General features: G+C 63.8%; 6 protein-coding genes across 6 annotated transcripts in view; 2 read left to right on the forward strand and 4 right to left on the reverse strand.

Annotated features, from left to right (window-relative positions):
- Positions 1-615: 615 nt before the first annotated feature.
- Positions 616-789, reverse strand: MNEG_5419 (hypothetical protein; the record flags this gene model as incomplete). Its single annotated transcript, XM_014046100.1, has 1 exon — positions 616-789. A coding segment is annotated over one exon (174 nt), but the record flags the coding sequence as incomplete, so codon positions are not given.
- Positions 790-2,975: 2,186 nt separating this feature from the next.
- On the forward strand, positions 2,976-4,219 carry MNEG_5420 (hypothetical protein; the record flags this gene model as incomplete). The annotated part of the gene is made up of 3 exons (XM_014046101.1): positions 2,976-3,032; positions 3,286-3,930; positions 4,214-4,219. 3 exons carry the CDS (start codon positions 2,976-2,978, stop codon positions 4,217-4,219), a joined length of 708 nt encoding a protein of 235 aa, XP_013901555.1.
- A 1,301-nt stretch (positions 4,220-5,520) lies between these two features.
- MNEG_5421 (hypothetical protein) lies at positions 5,521-8,901 on the forward strand (the record flags this gene model as incomplete). The annotated part of the gene is made up of 10 exons (XM_014046102.1): positions 5,521-5,634; positions 5,747-6,027; positions 6,410-6,533; positions 6,797-6,858; positions 7,079-7,133; positions 7,394-7,444; positions 7,751-7,823; positions 8,148-8,237; positions 8,493-8,608; positions 8,839-8,901. The coding sequence occupies 10 exons, from the start codon at positions 5,521-5,523 to the stop codon at positions 8,899-8,901; spliced, it is 1,029 nt and encodes a 342-aa protein (XP_013901556.1).
- Positions 8,902-9,629: 728 nt separating this feature from the next.
- MNEG_5422 (CUG-BP- and ETR-3-like factor 4) lies at positions 9,630-13,198 on the reverse strand (the record flags this gene model as incomplete). Its single annotated transcript, XM_014046103.1, has 8 exons — positions 9,630-9,878; positions 10,186-10,812; positions 11,001-11,052; positions 11,193-11,269; positions 11,515-11,771; positions 12,092-12,194; positions 12,594-12,857; positions 13,097-13,198. The coding sequence occupies 8 exons, from the start codon at positions 13,196-13,198 to the stop codon at positions 9,630-9,632; spliced, it is 1,731 nt and encodes a 576-aa protein (XP_013901557.1).
- A 2,139-nt stretch (positions 13,199-15,337) lies between these two features.
- MNEG_5423 (hypothetical protein) lies at positions 15,338-17,226 on the reverse strand (the record flags this gene model as incomplete). Its single annotated transcript, XM_014046104.1, has 3 exons — positions 15,338-16,310; positions 16,465-16,490; positions 17,203-17,226. 3 exons carry the CDS (start codon positions 17,224-17,226, stop codon positions 15,338-15,340), a joined length of 1,023 nt encoding a protein of 340 aa, XP_013901558.1.
- Positions 17,227-17,815: 589 nt separating this feature from the next.
- Positions 17,816-19,253, reverse strand: part of MNEG_5424 (formyltetrahydrofolate deformylase) — a gene marked incomplete at both ends in the record, with an annotated part of 2,621 nt that continues 1,183 nt past the window's right edge. Inside the window, 4 exons of the mRNA XM_014046105.1 lie at positions 17,816-17,863; positions 18,145-18,207; positions 18,618-18,676; positions 19,102-19,189. Coding sequence (XP_013901559.1) covers positions 17,816-17,863; positions 18,145-18,207; positions 18,618-18,676; positions 19,102-19,189 — 258 coding nt within the window. The remainder of the gene's footprint in view (positions 17,864-18,144; positions 18,208-18,617; positions 18,677-19,101; positions 19,190-19,253) is intronic.

The raw sequence follows: 19,253 nt of genomic DNA on the forward strand, positions 1-19,253 counted from the left end.
CCGCCGCCCATAGGCGCCTGAGGGTCGCGGGCGGCGGCGGCCCCGGGCATGGGTGCGGGGCGGCGGCGCCTGCCAGAGGCGCGGCGCATGGTCGCGGCAGGGGCAGGGGGAGGGGCGGTGCGGTGCGCCGGAAGCGTGGACGCGGCAGCAGCAGCGAAGAGCAGGCCGCATCGGAGGCAAGCAGTAGCAGCGATGGTGATGAGTGGCAGAGTCAGAGCGAGGGCGAGTAGGGCTGGGTGGGGTGGAGGGCAGGATGGTGTGCTGATGCTGACATGATTAGTATGACATGAACTTTATCATAATGGCAACAGCATGGGGTACGTATGCTGTCGTGATTATAGTGGGACGCCATTGTACTGGTTGATACAGATCTCCTGCATTGCTTCTCCCCCGACACCTGTGCTGTGTCTGTGCCATCATCCTGCACCTGCAGCTGTTGTCGTGATTCGTACCGTGATTATATCCCATTGTGCCCATCTGAGACCTGTAAATTTGCTGCCTCGCATTCTATCGAGCGCTGAGTATGGGGGTACGGCACGTGCCCTGGCTGCTGTAGTCGGCAGCCGAGCAGAGTCGCTGCAAAGTGAGTGTGCACCAGGGAAGGTGAGTGTGCACCTGCCGCTGCTGCTGCTGCTGCTGCTGCTGCTGCTGCTGCTGCTGCGCCCGCAGCGGCTGCTGCAGAGGCACAGTGACGTCACCCCCACCACCGCCCCCCCGCCCCTGAAAGGGCAAGGCAGCTGTAGACTCGGTGTCGCTGCTGTCATCAGGCTTGCCGCGTTTGGGACCCATTGGCTGTGGTGTGTCAGCTGATAGGGATAAGGTCAGGTCCACAACTGTGGTAGGAGCGGCGGAGGAGAGGGTGTGGGTGTGGTGTTGGCTCAGATTGGGTAAATGAGGGGTGCAAGGGCTGGTACAGGGGCTATCAAGACGCACAACGCCGACACAGGGTCCTCTGCCAGGCCGGACGCGAACCACGCAAGTGGAAAACCTCGCACCTTCGCCGGCCCTGTTCATCACATTTTCAAAGGGATGGGCTCATGATCGTTGCCTGGGCGAACACCTTGCTGGGCAAGCCTCCTCAAAAGAGGCCAGTTGTTGGGCTACTTCCATGGGATTACTCCCACGATCTGGGAGTCACCGGGTGCCCCGCCGCGTTAGGAGCGCAACCGTTCGCCGCAGCTGTGCGGGGCTTATGAAACGGCATTATTCCAGCACCGTGCATTTGCGCCCTTTGCCGCTTTTTTCTGTAACCCGAGCTCAACTGCTCAAGCCCCTTCTGCCGCTCTGATCGACTCGCCGTCGCGCTCAGGTGATTTCGTGATATGAGTTCCGGTGGAACGGGTACGGGCAGGGATACCCCACTCGCTTTGTGCACTCCGCTGCTTGCCGCACACTTGCTCCTTTGATCCCCGGTGAGACGGTGACGGCCGACTACGACTCCAAGGTAGTGAGGTATACTTTTATTTTATACGATACGACGATTTTTACACATTTTAATCCAGTCGCTTGCATCAAGGACATTACAGGGAAGCTGAGGGTGACTGAGTGCCGGGTGACGCAAAGGGTCAAGTTTATTTCCTGAGGCCGGGCGCAATCGGGGGTGGACTTTGCTGCAAGGCGGTTGAACCCAAGTGCCCGCTGTCGGCCTGTAAAGCACTTGGCGTCCAACTACCACTAACGTAGTATACAGGGCGCGAGTATGATCCAGGACAAGCGTTGACACGGTGCACCAATGCACCAGTCCAGCGTGCCAAGACAGCGTGTTGTGTGGGTACCATGGTGGCACACGACCTTTGCCTTGTCGTAGAACTACCGTACACCTGCAAACTGGGCCTGACACAAATAGAAGTATAGCTCAACTACCGTACCTGGGAGTCGTAGTCGGCCGTCACCTTCTCACACGGGGGCGTGGAGTGGCAAGTGTGTGGCAAGCAGCAGAGTGCTCAAGGCGAGTGGGGTATCTGTTATGGGGATGAAGCTGATGTGAAGCTGATGTGAATTGAAGTACACCTCAACCACGTTGGAGTCGTGGTCGGCCACCACCGTCTCACCGGGATCAAAGGAACACGTGTGCGGCAAGCAGCGGGGTGCACAAAGCGAGCGGAATATCCCTGACTGAATGTACATTCTGCGTGCTTGGCAGCGAACACCTTGGTTGGCTCATCACAAATCATCGACGCCGAGTTGCCAGCTTGCCACTCGCCACAGGCCCAGCATGTGGTGTGCATGGAGATCACTCATGCATGTGACGGTGATAGTGCTGGTTCTCAACACGCTGGGCGGCGCCCTGTGTGCCAGGTGCGCACGCGGGCGTGTGAGGCCGGGGATGTGCAGGTAACGATCGGAGCGAGCGCCTGACACGGCCAGTTTGGCGCACAAGCAATTGTATAAAATAATCACTGCCATGCACCGGTAGGCCCCACAACTTGCACATGGAAGCCTTCGCACATCAGCTTGGCGGTGGATGACACCCCACATATTGTCTGTAAGCTCACCGCCCACACCCCAGCTGGTGTGCTTCTTGCCCTACAATGCATGCCGCCCCTGCTGCACGCCTCCACTTTACCCGTCTTCACACCTTATGCGTGCAATTCACGCTGATCCGCACCGCCGTCCTCCCGTTGCTCCCACCCTCTTGACACCACCCGCAGCCCCCAAGCGACCCCCAAGCAGAAGCTGGCTGTTGTGAGTGACGCCTGCGTGCCACGCAATGTCTTGTTGCGCACCTGAAGGCGCGCACCAGCTGATTGCTTACTTTTGTTCGCGCCAGTATGGAGGCCATGCATGTAGGCATGTGCCTTGCGGCCATGCACAAATGCCCGCCTGCCCCGCGCTGTGTGTGTGGCTTGCGTGAAGCCAGCGTCATGCTGTGCAGGCATGAACCAACCCTGCTTTGATCGCACACCCCCGTACAGTGTGCGCCCGTCAAGGCTTTGATCAAGTCATGCACCTCTAAGGCCGGCCCGACCGCCCTGATGGACCAGCTATGCAGCGAGTTGCTGGCACCTGCCAACGCTACGGCCGACAGCAAGGTGCGCGCGTGCGTTCGCGCACACAAACACACGCACGCATGCACACACGCACGCAGACAGGTGTCTGTGTTCTCATATGACAGCAAACGGACGCGATCACACAGTCGTGACTTGCTTGGTTGTTTGTGGGTGAAGGCAACTTCAGCTCTTCCAGCACCACAACTGTTCAACCGTCGAGATGTTGCTCTGAATTGACTAATCACCACACTGGTTGCTCTGCACTTTGATCAACCGGCACACTTCCATTCCCCAGGACCCCACCAAGCTGCGCTATGGCTGCGGCGCGGCAACCGCTGCACAGATCAACCGAGTGTCCAGTGACCTGGCAGCCCTTGAGCCCAAGGTCACCGCCGCCGCCGCCCAGGCCAGCTCTTTGCAGGCCACCTTCGTCCAAGGAAGCAACCAGACAGCCGCGCTGCGCGCTCAGGTGGATGAGCTCAAAGCAACTATTGCGGCACTCACCGCCGCCGTACAAAAGCTGCAAGCAAACGCGGCCAACGCCACGGTCCCGGGCACCATCACTCAGCAGCTCGCAGCCCTCACAGCGGCCGACATGCGCACCGCCCAGCAGCTGGCCCTGCTGGAGGCGGCAAACCAGACTGTGGCCCGCGACATTACGGCGCTTAAGTCTGCGCCGCAGCAGTGCTTCTGCGGCCTGGAGCTCTCAGCCGTCAACACCACCCTGGCCGCCATCATAGCAGCCCAGGCGGCGGATGCCACGTCAGTGTCCCTGGCCAACGCCACAGTGGCGTCCCTGAAGGCGACAGTCACTGCAAGCGCGGCAGACATCGCTTCGGTCAACACAACCCTCACCGCCCTGGCAGCCAATGTGGCCAATGTGTCTGCCATCGACTTCAGTGTCTACGCAAAAACCGCTGACTTGGCCAACATCAACGCAGTCAGCCTAGGGGGCGTACCTGCGGCGCAGTTCCTGCGCTTGCGGGTGGTGCTGTACCGTGAATCTTTGACAACAACCAGGAAAGGTAATCTTGGCGGCCGGCCTGGTGCGGACGCCTTGTGCAGCGCCTCCCCCAACCGGCCGACCGGGCTTGTGCAGGTGCGCGCGTTCCTATCAATATCTGCATCCGACCAGATTGCCGACTTCGTCACAAACTACGGCGTCCCCAATGGCCTGGCAATTGAGTCGCCGAGTGGCGCCGTCCTGGCCCGCAACTTCACAGGCCTGATGGGAGGCAGCATCATGATATCCTTGAGGAATGCGGGCTTGTTTACGGGGAATTCATTCTGGTGGTCTGGCAGTGGATCAAACGGAGTAGTCGCAGCCCAAACATGCAATGGATTTACCAGTGAAGCAGTAGTAGATGTGGCACTGAACGGGTTTGCAGGCGCTACTGATGGCCAATGGTTAGCAGCGGCCGTAGGTTCTTGCGCCGCCCTCAGATTCTTCTTGTGCATTGCTTACTAGTCTTACTAGTCTGACAGTAATGCCATTACCAAGTCTCAGGAAGCACACAGTATTGCACTCAGTCAGGCTGCAATCAGCGAGGTATAGCCTGGATCACTCTGCACACGCCTGCGCATCTATCAGTTGGGCTTCATCCTGTTGCCCAACAGCACACTGGGTCGTGCTGCGCGCACGTACTTCGCGACTGATGATGATGGATGGGCCTGCTGCCTGGATCTGTTTGTGCTTCCACTGCACAACTTGCGCGGTCCCACAACTGCTGTCCCCGTTTCAGCAGAGCATACTGTGCGCCCTCAATCAATTGATGAGTCAGCACATCAAAGAACGGACTTTCGCCACGTTCTTTCACAAACTGGTGCACATACCACGTTCTTTCACAAGCTCGTGCGCATCGTCTGCGCTCCTCGTCACTTGGTAGCTTGCCGTACACGCGAATGCCCGCCGCCTCCTGCCCACCAGCAGGCGCCCGGTGCGTACGTACACAGCAGTGCACACGTGCAAAGCTCCGTGTTGTGTTCATATAGGCTTTACTTTCAACCATGACTGGGCAAGCCGTTACCAGGAAACCGTTATGAATCAGGGGGTGCCACACACGTGGATGGCAAAAGCCGAGCAGCAAAGGCCAGTAAGCTCTTGTGGCACAGCCGGAGTTCCCATCGCAGGGTGTGTTGACGGCGACAATGCATCTGGGCAAGAAGCGGGCAGCTTTGGGAGCGGCTGCACACGGTACGGTACCATGGTGGGCTTGCGAGTGCCTGCCGTCACTGCGGTCATGTTGACGGTGCAAGTCATGACCAGGTCATGACACCGGCCAAGCACTGTACAGTAGTTGCGAGAGCATCCGCCTGGCTGCTTCGTGACAACTCGGTGATCGGTGATACCGTGGCAAAGTTGTACCAAGCAGACGGACTGATCGGGGAGTGATCGCGCCAGTTCGGTTGTAATATACCCCTCGTAGTACCATCTTCACCTCTGCTGCATTCAAGCAGGGCAGCAGCGGCGTTGCCATCGTCCGAAGTGACGCGCATGCAGTGTTGCTGCGTCCCAAAGTACAGAGCAGCAATGCGCAAAGGGTCGGCGCCGGAGGTGCCCAGCGTCCCACTGCCCATGGTAGTGCTGCTCATGGCTGGCGCATTCCTGTGGGGCCACTTCGCGACCCAGCACCTGGTGCAGCAGGTGAGCAGGCACTCCAGGATTGCCCACAGAGTGAACCCAACATCAGCGATGCTGCAGCTCCTGCATGCAGCCCCCGACCTTCCCGGCCCGCCCTGCCTTGCCCTGCGCGCAGCCGCCGCGGGCGACCCCCGCCCCCGCCCCCACGACCAAGGCCGCCGCAACCGCACCCGAGCCCGGCGGCAGCGGCGGCGCGCATGGGGAGGAGCAGCAGCAGCAGCAGCAGCAGCAGCAGCAGCAGCAGCAGCAGCAGCAGCTGCGCGAGATGGGCCCGCTGGGCGAGGAGTTCCTGGAGAGCTCCGGCTTGCTGCGGCTGCGGCCGCCGCTGCCGCCGGCCGAGTCCGGCAACCACTTTTACACCGTCCAGCCCTTCCAGATCCTCAGCTGGTACCCCAGGTGTGAAGCTTCCCTGGCGCGCCAGCCTGCACTCGCACCTATCACGCACGCCGCGAGGGCGGCACGCCATGCCGACGGGCGCGGAAGGCCGCGAGGAATGCCGGGGAGAACGCAGGCTTGGAGCCAGCCTGAGCTGGCAGTGCGGCCGGGGCGGACGCACGGGAGGCCCTGCCGCCAGGATGCACTGCGGGCAGACGCCCGTCCAACCAGGCAGGCAGTGTGGCCCCCTGTTTTCTGTCCTCGGGCCCGGACCCCATTGCCCTCCTCTCCACCCCGTCTGGCTAGCCACTCACCACCCAGCAACAGATAACCAACCACCGCCCGCAATGCCGCCACCCTGACCGTGACATCATCATGACGTCATCGCCTTGATCCCCCCCAGGATTGTGGTGTACCCGAACTTCATTGACCCTGACCGCTGCGACCACATCATAGGCCTGGCGCGGCGCAAGCTGCGGCGCAGCGGCCTCGCCTGGCGGCCGGACGAGACGCCCAAAGCCAACCAGGTCCGACCCGGGCGCCGACCCTGGGGCCGTGGGCAAGGGGCAAGGGACCCGATTTGGAAGGGCGGCAGCGGGCGCAGGGGGGGCTTGCAGCCTCACAAGGCTCGCCGCCGCGTGCTGTGGAGCCGGGCGGCCTCGTGGCGCGGGCGGGCGGGCGCCGCCGGCTCACCGCCACGGCTCATAGGTCAGCTTCGCGCGGCCCTTGGGTGTGCACTGTCCCGGAATCATGGCCACCGCCTGGAATCTCAACGTCGGCTCTATCGCAGGACACGCGCACCAGCCTGGGCACGTTCCTGGACGCATCAGAGGACCACGACGGCGTGCTGAGGTGGCGGGGGGCATGTGGCTGAGCGGTGGGGGGAGGTCTCGGCTATTGGAGTATTGAGTGTTGTTTGAGGAGGGTCCCCTGGCAAACTAACTACCAATGGAATTTCAAGAGACACCTTCACACCCAATTGTGCACATACACACACACACACACACACACAAATCACACACACACACACAATACAAAGCGCACACACTATGCACGCGCGCACCCGTACCAGGTGGATAGAGGAGAAGATCGCCGCCGTGACTCTGCTGCCGGTCGATCACGGGGAGGTGAGGACCCGTGTGTTATTGGGTCACCGGTTTGAAGTGTACCACAATGCAATATAATGCCTGCCACATAGGAACAGAGCATGGCTCAAAGGGCGGGCCGCAAGGCACCACTCGCTCAGCTGTTTGACCACCGCCGTTGCAACCACATAATCGCCGCCGGCAGGCCGAAGGGCCTGCCGACCAAAGCGCGCGGCCCCCCTCAGCCTCCAGCGCGCTAAGTCCACCCTTCTGGATGCCACTGTGACGGCACCCAACTCCAGGCGTTCAACATTCTGAAGTACGACCTCGGTGCCCACTACGACAGCCATATGGTGGGCGGATGGGGCAGGGCGGGGTGCAGGCCACACCGATCTGCCCTTGACGCCATCTCTCCCTCCTGAGTCAAATGCCCGCGGGACGAGCTCTACAGCGGGGACGGGGCCGCCACTGCCAACACCTTGTACACAGCTGCACTGGAGCACGCGTTCAGGAAGGGCGTCCACCTGCAGAATCCAGCTGCCACAGTGTTGTGACCAAGAGGCGGCGATCGCATACCTGGTTGCACCGTCACGCACCTTGCCTCATGCACACATTCACGCGCCTGGTCACACACTCGCGCATGGCCGCATGGCCCGCAGGACACCTTTGAGCCGAAAGACTTTGGCCCTCAGCCCAACCAGCGGGTGGCCACTGTCCTACTGTACCTCAGCGGTGAGGCTACTGGGGAGATGCTGGGGGCAGGGGCCTGAAGGGCGGACGTGTCAATGGCTGTAGGATCGGCCGGCAAGCCTGGCGTTTGGACAGCAGCACGGGTTGCCACGGAGATGCTGGTGTCGCCGCTCGCCCCCTGCTGCCGCTGCCTACGCCGATGCCGACCCCTTGGGCAGCAGACGGTCATTTGGCCCAGCGCAAGGCGGGGGGCCCCCGGTCCCTTTCTGGGCAACAACCCCACAGTGCCCCCAAGCTGCACTGCTGAAACGCTCGCTGGCTCCGCCTGCGCGCCCGCTCGCCCTGCCCGGCTCGCGGGGCGTGCAGACGTGGAGGAGGGGGGCGAGACGATATTCAAGCGGGAGGGCAGGGGCAACGCGGACAAAGTAATCACGGACTACAAGTCTTGCGACGAATGTGAGTCATGGCGCTGGGTGCGTCGCCACGGCGCAGTGACGTCAGATGTGCAAGCACCCTGCCTGCGCTCGCAGTTCGTTGGTACAGGGACGCGCCTGCTTGGCCTGGCCGCAACATAGGTGTGCTGGTGGCACTTTGCGTCCGCGGCACGAGGTCGAATCGCGCACAAGCCCGCACTGTGGCCGCCAATTCCGATCGCTCCCTGTGCCGCCTGCTGCACGCCCTGCCGTCTTCCTTGCCAACCCCTCCTAACAGCCGTTTTCAAGTACAAGCCCCGCAAGGGCGACGCGGTGCTGTTCCACAGCCTGGACCCCGACCTAAAGATCAACCCCAGGTCGCTCCACGGCGGCTGCCCCGTCATCAAGGGAGAGGTGCGCCCTGCTCAGCTTGGTGCCTGCAGCGCAGGCAGGGTGTGGCCTGTGGGGCTGGCTGGACCGGCCACCGTGCTCATATGAGACGCGTGGCAGACGCATTTGGGTCTGAGATTGTTTGAGGTGCGTGGCCCGTCGGCTGCGCCTCTGCCGGTTGTGCAGCTGAAGCTGCATGGCGGCATGCGGGAATGCAAGACTGACCGCCGCTTGTCACTCTCGCGCATCCGCAGAAGTGGGTGGCGACAAAGTGGTTGCACGAGAAGGTCTTCCGCGAAACGGGCTACGCCTCCTGAACTGGCGCCTCCAATCCCTCGCCTCATGACTACGTCCTGGGCCGGCTGTGGCCACAGCGCTTCGTCACCAGTGTGACCGGCGGTGCTGCGACCCCAGCAGGCCGTCTGCATGTGCCGCTGAAGTGCGGGTGCAGATGTTATGGCTTGGCGGGATGTACAGTGTAGGTCTGGGCGGGCAGCCTCTGCCCCAACCGACCTGTCAAGTGTGCAATATCATCATTTAAAGCATGTGTGCCTTGTTGCGCAAGATCTCAGTGTCTTGGAAGGCAGCTCTCCATCACCTCTGCCAAAAATCGTTGTGGCCAGCTTGTGAGTAGCACCTCGGCAGCTGAACAGGTTGGGGCGTGGTTTGAAAGGAGGCGTACTTGTTTCTTCGGGGGTTGACCATCTGCAACGAATACATTTCTGACTCCAATATAATGAATGCCATTCGCGGTTGCAGCATTCTGGGGACAATCATTCAAAACGTGGTCACCCTGCCATCTCAATTTAGCCCTACTCCACAGCCACATGTCCGTCCACCCAGGGGCTGTCAGGGCAATTGTTTGCGGCGAATTAACAGTGTGGCTGAACTTTCAGATATGGATGGCACAAAAGTATTCACAGGCTGTTACAGCAAAAAACATTGGCAGCTGCAGGGAAGCGCGCAGGACAAACTCAAAAGTGCTGCTCTAAAACCTACAAAACAAAGAAGAGAGGCGGCGGAAAAAAACTTGCTAATGATGCACTCAGCGCGCCTTTTGGTCGGCCCACCGCACGGTCAGCGCGCGCGCCCGAGGGTCCGTCGGGATCACCGCCCCGTTGGCGCCCTCGATCGCGGCCTGCGCCTCGGCCTGCGACGCGTACGTCACAAACGCGTAGCCGCGGCTGCGGCCGTCGGAGCGCGGCAGGGCCAGTTCCAGGATGGTGCCAAACTGCGCGAAGAAGGGCATCAGGTGCTCCTCGGACAGATCAAAGCTGATCTGGCCGACGAAGAGCTGTGCGGCGAGGCAGGATGCGCAGCAAGGGAAAGGGGCACAGGGGCGGGAGGGGTGTGTCAAGCACGGCTTTGGTCTTCAGGAGGCAGTGCGTTTCAGGGGCCCTGGTGGCCCGCCAATTCCGCGTGTGGTCCACCAACCAGGTGTGCGCTGTGCAGAGGCGGGCAGCAACGTCGCACCACCAAGCGCCCAGGCAGCCCTGGCAACGCGGCCTGTGATTGGGCCAGTGACGACCCCTGCAGGCCCAGGCAGACGCGGCTTCAGGTGTCCCCAGTCGGCCCACCCCCCCACCCCACTGCCCTCTCACCTTCCACGCCTTGGCTGCGGCGAGCGCAGCGTTGGGGCCACTGGTGGACGCGCCCATGCCCATGCCCATGCCGCCCATCCCCATCCCCATGCCGCCCATGCCCATCCCCATGCCCATGCCGCCCATGCCTGGCATACCCATGCCTCCCATGCCTCCCATGCCGCCCAAGCCGCCCATGCCGCCCATCCCCATCATGCCGCCGCCGCCGCCCATGCCCATCCCCATGCTGGCCGGAGGCAGGCCCGGCCCAATCATGCCGCCCGCGCCCGCGCCGCCCGTCACGTCAAAGCCGCCGCCCAGCTGCGGTTGACCCGGCATCTGCGGCGCCTGCCCGTAGCCGGCAGCTGCCCCTGCACCCTGGGGGGCGCCGGCGGCCCCTGGCACGCCGAACTGGCCGGCCGCTGCGCCGCTCGCGTCGGCGCCGTACCCGGTGCCCCAGCCGCCGCCCATCGCCGCCGCGCCGCCGGGCGCGCCGCTGGGCGGCGGCGCGGGGCCGCCCAGCTGCTGCTGCTGCAGCTGCTGCTGCTGCTGCTGCTGCGGCTGCTGCTGCTGGCCGGCGCCGCCCATGCCCTGCATCCCGGGCATCCCCATACCAGCACCCATGCCCATGCTCTGCGCCATCATGCTCTGCGGTTGGGCAGACGACAAGGGCGGCGGCGGCCAGTGGATGGCCGAGCAAGGCAGGTCAAGCGTCAAGGCTCGCGACGCGTCTGTCGCAGACTGCTGCGGCCCCCACATGTGAGTTGGCTCCATTGGTTGTGGGTCCTCCAACACCCCGCCCCCGGCCCTTACTCCAGACCCCCTGGCGCCCCCACCATCATCATGGGGTTCATCATTGGGTTCATCATGGGGTTCATGCCCATCATGCTCTAGTTCGTGAGAGGGGAGGGGAGGGGGGAGGACGGGATGCAAGAGGGATGGGGTGCCAGTCGAGGCGTCATAACCTGCCCAAACTGCAATCATGGATCCGCCCTTCTCTGCCCTGGGCTGCCCTACATGACACGCACCCCTTGGCAACCCCACCCATACCCTCCTTACGACGACCCACCATCATCATGGGGTTCATCATCATGGGGTTCATGCCCTGTGAAATGACGATGACAAGAGTTGAGCAGATGAGATGGCAGTTGCGACGCGGGTTGCGGGTAGCAACCAGCGAGGCGATAGCCGGTGTGTCGACGGGTGGCTGTTTGACGGCAGACTGTTTGACAAGAGGCAAGCTCTGGAAGCAGGGCCTGGAGCTGGGAACTAGTGACCATTCCCAGCTACAGGGCAAAACACCGCCCCCCAACCCCGCTGCACCGAGCCCCGCGCCTGCGCCCGACCCACCATGCCGCCACCGCGCCCCATGCCGCCCATAAACTGCCGCTTCCCGCCGCCGCCGCCGCCACCGCCGCCCATCATGCCTCCGTCCCACGCCCCGCGCTTGGTGCCGCGGCCGTCAAACTTTGCCAGCTCAGCGGGCTTTGCGTCTGCAAACTTGACCGTGATGGGGTGGGAGCCGCCGGGCAGCGTCGCCTTTTGGTCGACAGCCTTTAGTGCCGCCTCGGCTTCCGCCCAGCTTCCATAGCTGACAAAGGCGCAGCCTGGGGGCAGGGGGGTGTGACGCAGAGCAGGGTTCAGGGGGGACAAGGGGCGAAGTTCGTGGGGGGTGTGCACGACTGTCTGCCTATGTACCTGTGTGCGTGTGTGCACACGTGCACGTGTGCGTGAATGTGTGCATGCATGCATGCGTGCGTTCATCGGGCCGTCGGCGCAATGGGAGTGCAGCTTGCACAGAGAGCGCCTTGGAGGCGGCGCAGCTCGACCCACGGCGCCCACATCATACTGTCTGCCGCATGGTACGCAAGCACAGCCCCGACCAAGCGCGCTGTCATCTCGGACGGCGCTGGGTCCGCACGCGCACCCATGGAGCCCGGCTTGCGGGGCGGCATGGTGGTGATGTCAAGGATCGAGCCATACTGCTGGAACACGGCACTGATCTGGTCCACTGTCGCCGTGGGGGGCACCTGCGCGCAGCGGGCAGAGTCGCACAGAGAGCGGGGAGCGGGGAGGGGAGGGGCGGTTGTGGCGGCGGCGACGAGGGTTTGGGGCGCAACACCGCGAGTGCCTGGCCGCCACGCCACGCCCACGCCCACGCCGAATGCCGAACGCCGTGCCGACGGCGCAACAACAAGCTCGCACAAATCGCGTCGCTGCCGCGCTGCCACATGCGCTATGCACGCTGCCACGCTATCAACTCTGCACGCGCACTCTGCACGCTGCCACGCTGCCAACTCTGCACGTGCACCGTCCACGCTGCCACGCTATCAACTCTGCACGCGCACTCTGCACGCTGTCACGCTGCCACGCTGCCAACTCTGCACGCGCACGCGGCTTCCCACTCCAACGCCCCGGCCCCACGCCACCTGTCCGATAAACAGCTTCTTGGGGGTCACGCCACACAGCACGCCGTGCTCATTGCGCTGCGGGTCTGCAAACTTCACCACAGCCGGACGCGGCGCCGTCAGGGGGGATGCAATACCGTTTTCGGACGCGACGGCCGCCTCGGCGTTGGCCCAGCTCTCGAACAGCACCATGGCGCAGCCCTTGGACTTGCCGCTGTCGAGGTGCTTCAGCAGCACGGCGGTGCGCAGCTGCCCATAGCGCGAAAAGTGGGCGCTGACCTCCTCCTGCGTCAGTCAGATTGGGGGGATGGAGAGCGTGAAGAGGAGGGAGGCGAGCGGCGGCTTCGCAGGACCCGGGCGCTGCGGGAGGGTGAGGCAAGGTGGCCGTTCGGCGCTGCAAACAATACAACTCCACAGCCACAAAGCCTTCATCAGGCCTTTCGCTAAGCAAGGCGCTGTGCAGGGCAGAGATGGGTGTGGGGGCAGGGTGTGTCTCCTCGCCTGCGGCCACCGCAGCTGCTCACCTGCGTCACTTCGTAGCGCAGCCCACCGACGAAGACCTTGGGCTCCGCGCATACCGCGGTTGCCTCCTCGTGCTCCTGAGGCTGCTGGGCAAGGGACGCCATCGCAGCACGCACAGCGCTGCTTCTGGAAGCTGGGAGCCGGGGGAAGCTTTCAGAAGGACTGCAGGTCAGTAAAAGGATCAACGATTCAAAAACCACCCCGAGTGAGCCCGCGCGGACTCAGATCCAGTGATCAAGTTGAAGAATAAGGGTGAAACACGAAAGAACAACCAGACCTCTTGCCACAACGTGGTACGTTACAAACACTTGTGCTTGCGTGCCGACCTGGGCTTGGGGTCAGCCACAGTGGGGTCAGCAAAGGCGAGTGGAAGCAAGCAGCTGCCGGCTGACTCGCTAACGCCCTCGACTCAGAATTGGCATGCGACCAGGTGGGGCTTGTAGGCCAGTAAAAGCAACTTACATGTCTCAATCAAATAGGGCTAACCATATGCGGCGTCACAGCACCAGCAGGGGCCAGGGAGGTGTGCGCCCACCCCATCACTGTGCACCCAGCTAACACCTTGCAAACCGTTCACGGTGCAAACCCTCCTGGTGCATGTTATTTACACTGCGCATAAAAAAGGAGATCAAACGTAGTAGGACGAGTATTACACTGTAAAGCAGTGTGCGTTTAGCGCAAAAAGCATCCCAAGCACGACAAATACCAATAGACCGGCGGCGGGCAGTGCGCACACGCGTCGCCTCACGGACCCATCAATGCCCTGCAGCAGCTCGGCAGGCACAGCCTGGCGTAGCAAGGCGCCACCCCGAGGCTGCGCGCCCCGCGAGCCGCGGGGCACCTGCGTGCGAGGATGGCGGAGTGCGGCGACGTGGCCAGCTGCCCACCAATCGAGGGTGGAACGCTGTGTAGGAGAAGGGCTGCGGGATGCGCAGCAGACGCGCGCATGCGCAACGTGCCTCGCGGGTGGGGAGGAACCAGGTGGGCACAGGCGCTTTACGGAATGGGGGGGGATGCAGAGCAAGGGCATTCGCATGACATGGGTGACAGAAAAAGGTTCACTGGCGGCGCTGAGGGCACAACCAGGGGGATGCATGCCTCAGAGGAGCGCGCATGCCAGTGCCAAAGGCGAGCGTAGGTGGCGGGATCAAAGGCGTGACGGGTGCGGGGCTGGTGTGGCGGGTGGACGAATCTGAGGAGGTGCACAAGGCGCAAGCGCTTGGGGAAATCCCGCTGGTCAGCAGCGTTCGGGTAGAGAACATGGGGTGGGGTGCAGGCAGATGGGAAGGCAGGCAGGCAGGCAGACAGGCAGCAGGCTTTGCACTGGGACCAGATGGCTCTAACAGGACTTCTATGATGCAGTTGCGCGTTGAGCTGGTGGAGGCATGCACGGGGTCACACTGACCCCCTTGACACGCAACCGTGCGGGTGCCGGGCCCAAACAGCACTCGCAGCTCAAACCCGCTACATTTTGAGAATGATACGCGACACCCAGCGGCGCCACGCTGAAATACTGTGTAGAACACTGCACAGATGTGTGCAAGTGGCAGGAGTGATGTAGAATGTAGAATGTGGGGGGTGTAAAGGAATGGGGGGCGTGGCAAAGGTGTTGAAGGAAAGGCATGCGTGGCAGTGGTGACGCGCCGGTGGCGAACAGACTGGGATGGCCCAGACTCAGGCAGCATGAGGTGGCAGCTTGGGGTGCAGGACTGGGCCACCAAAACAATGATGCTATCAGGTTTGCGGCGCATTGTGCGCGACTCAAGGTCTCATCACTGCCACAGCGGGTGTGGAGCCGCGAGGGCAGCCCCGTCCTGGGGGGCCTGGGTGCACGTGAGTGGGGTGGGGTCCAACACACACTGAGGAACTGATGTCGTGGAGTCAAAGGCAAGACCCTTAGACGCAGAGGCAAAACCCTGCGGGCGCCGTTTCTGAGAGGTTTGCGGCCAGTTGAAGCGGGACCCTCCGAGGGCTCATGGGCAGATGCCTTGAATTGCAAAACACAATCAAATCGCAATGTTGCTGCCAGAGGGTGGGTGGCGCAGTCGTTGCTGCCACACAGTGCGTTCGAGACCGGAGACTGATGCAACCGCAGCCGCACACTCACACAGGCCGCCATCGATGCTGCATATGCAGCAGGCAGGGCAGCCCTGCTTCCAGCTGCTAGCATCCCGGCAGCGGCTGACATCAGCGCCCACTGGCATCGCGGCGGTCGCAGGCCAACTGCCTGGCAAGAGTGAAGGCTAGGGCTGCGTGGCAGCCGCAGCAGCCGAGAGCAGCCTGGCCCTCGCGACCACCTCTGCCAGCTGCGCCAGCAGCGCGCACTCGTCCGCCTGCAGGCCCCCCTCGCAGCCGCCAGCCGCGGGCGCGGGCATAAGCGCGGGCGCCGCGTCTGGCGGCTCGGCGCGGAGCGCGGCGAGCACGCCGCACACGCCCGCCAGCGCGGCTTGGACGCGCGGCTGCCCGGCGCGTGCGGTGCACTCGCGGCTGGCCAGGGCTTCTATGGCAGCCAGACGCGCCGCAGGTTCCCACGCATCAAAGGCGGCGAGCCCGTCTACGGCCGGCACCGCCGCAGCGGCTGAGGCAGGGGGGACGGTTGCATCTGGGAATGAGGTGGCATGCGCGGGAAGCTTCGGCCCCGCCAGCGCCTGGTGGCGCGCGCCTGCAGCCGGGCGCGGTTGGTTGCGCGCCCCTTGCGCGAAAGTGCCGGCGGCGGGCTTCGGGCGTGAGTGCGGCGTGCGCCTGTACGCACGGTTGGTCTGCTCTGCCGCCTCCAGCATCGCCGCTGCCGACCACACCCGCCGCCGCTGCCCCGCTACAGCCTGGACCACGCCCGTGCCGGTGCCCGGCACAGCCGCCGCCTCCGGCCCGGACCCGTCCGCCGCTGCCGCGCCCCCCTGCGCAAGCCTTGGCTGCTGGTTGGGCGGCTGCGCAGAGGGCGGGGCCAGCGGCAGGCACCGCTTCGAGCCGCTGAGTTGCCACGCTGGGGCGTGGCGCTGACTCTGGGAGCCACTCGAGGCCTCGCTTGCGCCCACGCCGCCGGCGCCAGAGCCGGCGCAGGCGCCGTCGCCGCTGCTGCGAGCGGACGCCCCGTCAGGCGCGGTGGCGGCGGCGCCCAAGGCGCCGTGGGCGGCGGCCACGCCGCCCGACGCAAACTGGGCAGCTGTTAGCCAGCCACTGCCGCTGGCAGACGCCACTGGGCCACTGCCAGGGGCGCTGCGGAGGTAGAGGCGGAGGGGCGGCGTAGCCGGTGGCAGCGCGCTGCGGTTGGTGTGCCAGAGGGAAGGCATGCAGCAGCGCGCCTCTAACCGCCGCAAGCATCTGCCCCATGATGTGCGTCGTGTTTGTTCCATCACACACAGGGACTCACCCTGCCGACATGAGCAGCAGCAGCCGCTGCCTGGCGTCCAGTTGGTTCAATGTGCCGTGCACAGGGCCGGGGTCTGATGACACACGCAGGGTGGCTCGTAGCCAATCGGCCGCTGCCGCTGGACTTTGGGGGTTTACAACCGTAGCTTCAAGCATCGAGCAGAGCTGGGTCGAAGTTGTACTGTTACGACGCAGGTCCATGCTGGACGGGCCCGCAGCCCCCGCAGGCGGCCACGGGGGAGCCTGCGGGTGACTCGACATACTGAGAAAAGAATAAGTGAGATCTGCAAAATAAGAAACAATAATGCAGGCCGGCCGTGTCGGAGGGCGAGCCGGCGGAGCTGGGCTGGGCAGCGGGGGCCCGTTGATCGACCGGTTTGTTGGGGTGAGGCCGGCGTACCAAGCTGTGAGAAATAGTGATCGTCAAGGTTACTTTGACATCGACAGGGATTGCTGCGCAAAGGGGAGAACAGTGGTCGGCGCCAGTTACTACCATCGTTCGGGTGGCTGCTCTGCAGACACGGTGCAGACGCATCTGCCGGCACTATCCTTCCGAGATCAGTCCGGAATTGAGAAAATTTTTAATTGGATGGCCAGCAGCCGCAGGCCGCGGGCAGACACTTCGGGCAACCAGGCGCGCCGTACCTCATGCCCCGGGCAACGCTGCGAAGCTCGCCGCGAAGTCCAGCAGCTGTCGGCGCCAGCCGAATCATACCCCAATCGCAACTGCCCAGCTCACCGACTGGGCTGTAAGCTCGGACATGGTCACTGCTTTGCGGTGTTACAGGGGCAGTTATTGCTGATTCGTTAAGTGTGACCTGAGGCTGCAATGCTCGCCTGTGCCAACAGGGCACCACGGCCAATGCGCCTGGGAGCCCCGGTCACAAGTGCTGGAGCTGGGGTATCAATGATAGAGACTAAAACTGCGAATGGCAATGCAGACCAGGCAGGGGGCTGCTTCAACGTAAGCAACTCTCCAAACCGCGGAGTGGGCGCGCCCGCCCAGCAACAAAGGGTCGGCCCTGTCCAGTTTCCGTGAGCAGATAATTCGATGGCCAACACGGACGGTGCGTCCGGGGCACGCGAATGCCACACATGAGGAACCCAACTGAGGGGAGGAGCGCGAGGCGTGTCACACCGGTGGGCGCTGCAAGCTGCACGCAAGAACACGCCCGCAGAAGCGAGGGCGGCAAACCCAATCACCAACAAACGCCTTCCGTTCGTATGGGCTGGGTACGGCCGCAGCCCTTCGTGTAGGCGCCGCACAGGGACAGCTGGGCGCTTATTCTGGAAGGGACGGGCGGCCTTGAAGGGCAGCACAGGGCAGGGCAGCGCGCCCCGACCCGGCCCCCTCAGTCCTCAAACAGCACGGTCTTGTTGTCGTGGACGAGCACGCGGTCCTGCGCACGCAAGAGGTAGAGTGGGTGGGTTGCGGAGGACAGAGTGGGTGGGTGAGGGACGGCGGGGGTGAGGGAGAACCAGCATGCGGCGGGGAGGCGCGTGGCGCCTGCCGCGTGCTGTAGTAATCCACGCTGCTGCGGCCAGAGCCAGGGCCAGGCCCAGACCAAAGGGCCAGTGCCAGGGCCGCAGCGCCGGGTGTCACAAGGGCGGCGCGCGGAGCCAGGAACACCCGCGGCCGCCCCTCTGGCGCGTGCGCGCGGCGGCGCGTGCGCGGGCGCACCTGCAGGTGCCACCGCACCGCCCTGGCCAGGACCAGCCGCTCCAGGTCCTTCCCCTTGCGCACCTTGGGGCGTGGGGGCGGGGGGTTGGGTGGAGGGTTCCAAGGTTCAGTGTTTACGGGGGGCAGGTTTGGGGGGGAGGTGAAAACTGTTTTTTTGGGGGAGGGGGGTGAAGGGTACGAGAAGGGGAGACACAAGGGAGCAGGTGCCATGTGGCAGGCGGCGCGCGAGGTGCAGAGGTGTGGGGGTGAGGCAGAGCGTTCTGAGCTGAGGGGGGTTCGAACTTTCGAACGTTGACCATTATATGGGGCGACAGCCAGCAGCCCGCAGCGCACACACAATCCGGCCGCGCCATCTGATGCCAGCACTAAGCACAGCCACGGTCTGCAGGCAGCAGGGTCCAACCAGCAGTCGGCCCGGGCAAGGGCACACAGGGGCGGGGGCGGACGCGGCCGCCCCTGTGGCTGCGGCGCACCATGTCTGCGGGGGTGTCCCTGTGCGTGATGCGCGTGATGTCCTGCTCGATGATCGGGCCTGGCAGGCGGGGGCGATGTGGATGGGGGCCGGATGGCGGCGCCGCGGTGTTGAGGTGAGAGTGACCCCGTGTGCGGAGAGGCTGACCAGCAACAAATTGGCTGCAAGAGAGCGCCCAGCGTGTAGATCCCACCTCAAGTGCGCGTCCCCAGCACGCACGCACAGCAGGCATGGCCAGCTAGCACCGACGTGGCGCACGAGGACGACTGCACGCGCGCCCACCCACCACGCCCCTGCGCAGAGCTCAAGCACCGACCCCACGCGCCACGCCCACCACACCCGGCAAGGCCAGCACACCCAGCACACCCAGCACGCTTGGCGCGCCCAGCATGCCCAACATGCCCAGCATGCGCGGCACGCCCAGTGTGCCCAGCCCACACCGCACGCCCAACACGCCCAGCGCGCCCAGCGCGCCCAGCGCGCACCCGCGTCGAGCTCGCTGGTGGCGTAGTGTGCCGTGGCGCCGATGATCTTGACGCCGCGCTCGTGGGCGCGGTGGTAGGGGCGGGCGCCCTCGAAGGCCGGCAGGAAGGAGTGGTGGATGTTGATGGTGCGGCGCCAGTTGGCGGTGCAGAAC

This window comes from Monoraphidium neglectum, assembly GCF_000611645.1.
Source record: "Monoraphidium neglectum strain SAG 48.87 unplaced genomic scaffold scaffold00806, whole genome shotgun sequence".
Taxonomy (NCBI): Eukaryota; Viridiplantae; Chlorophyta; class Chlorophyceae; order Sphaeropleales; family Selenastraceae; genus Monoraphidium; species Monoraphidium neglectum.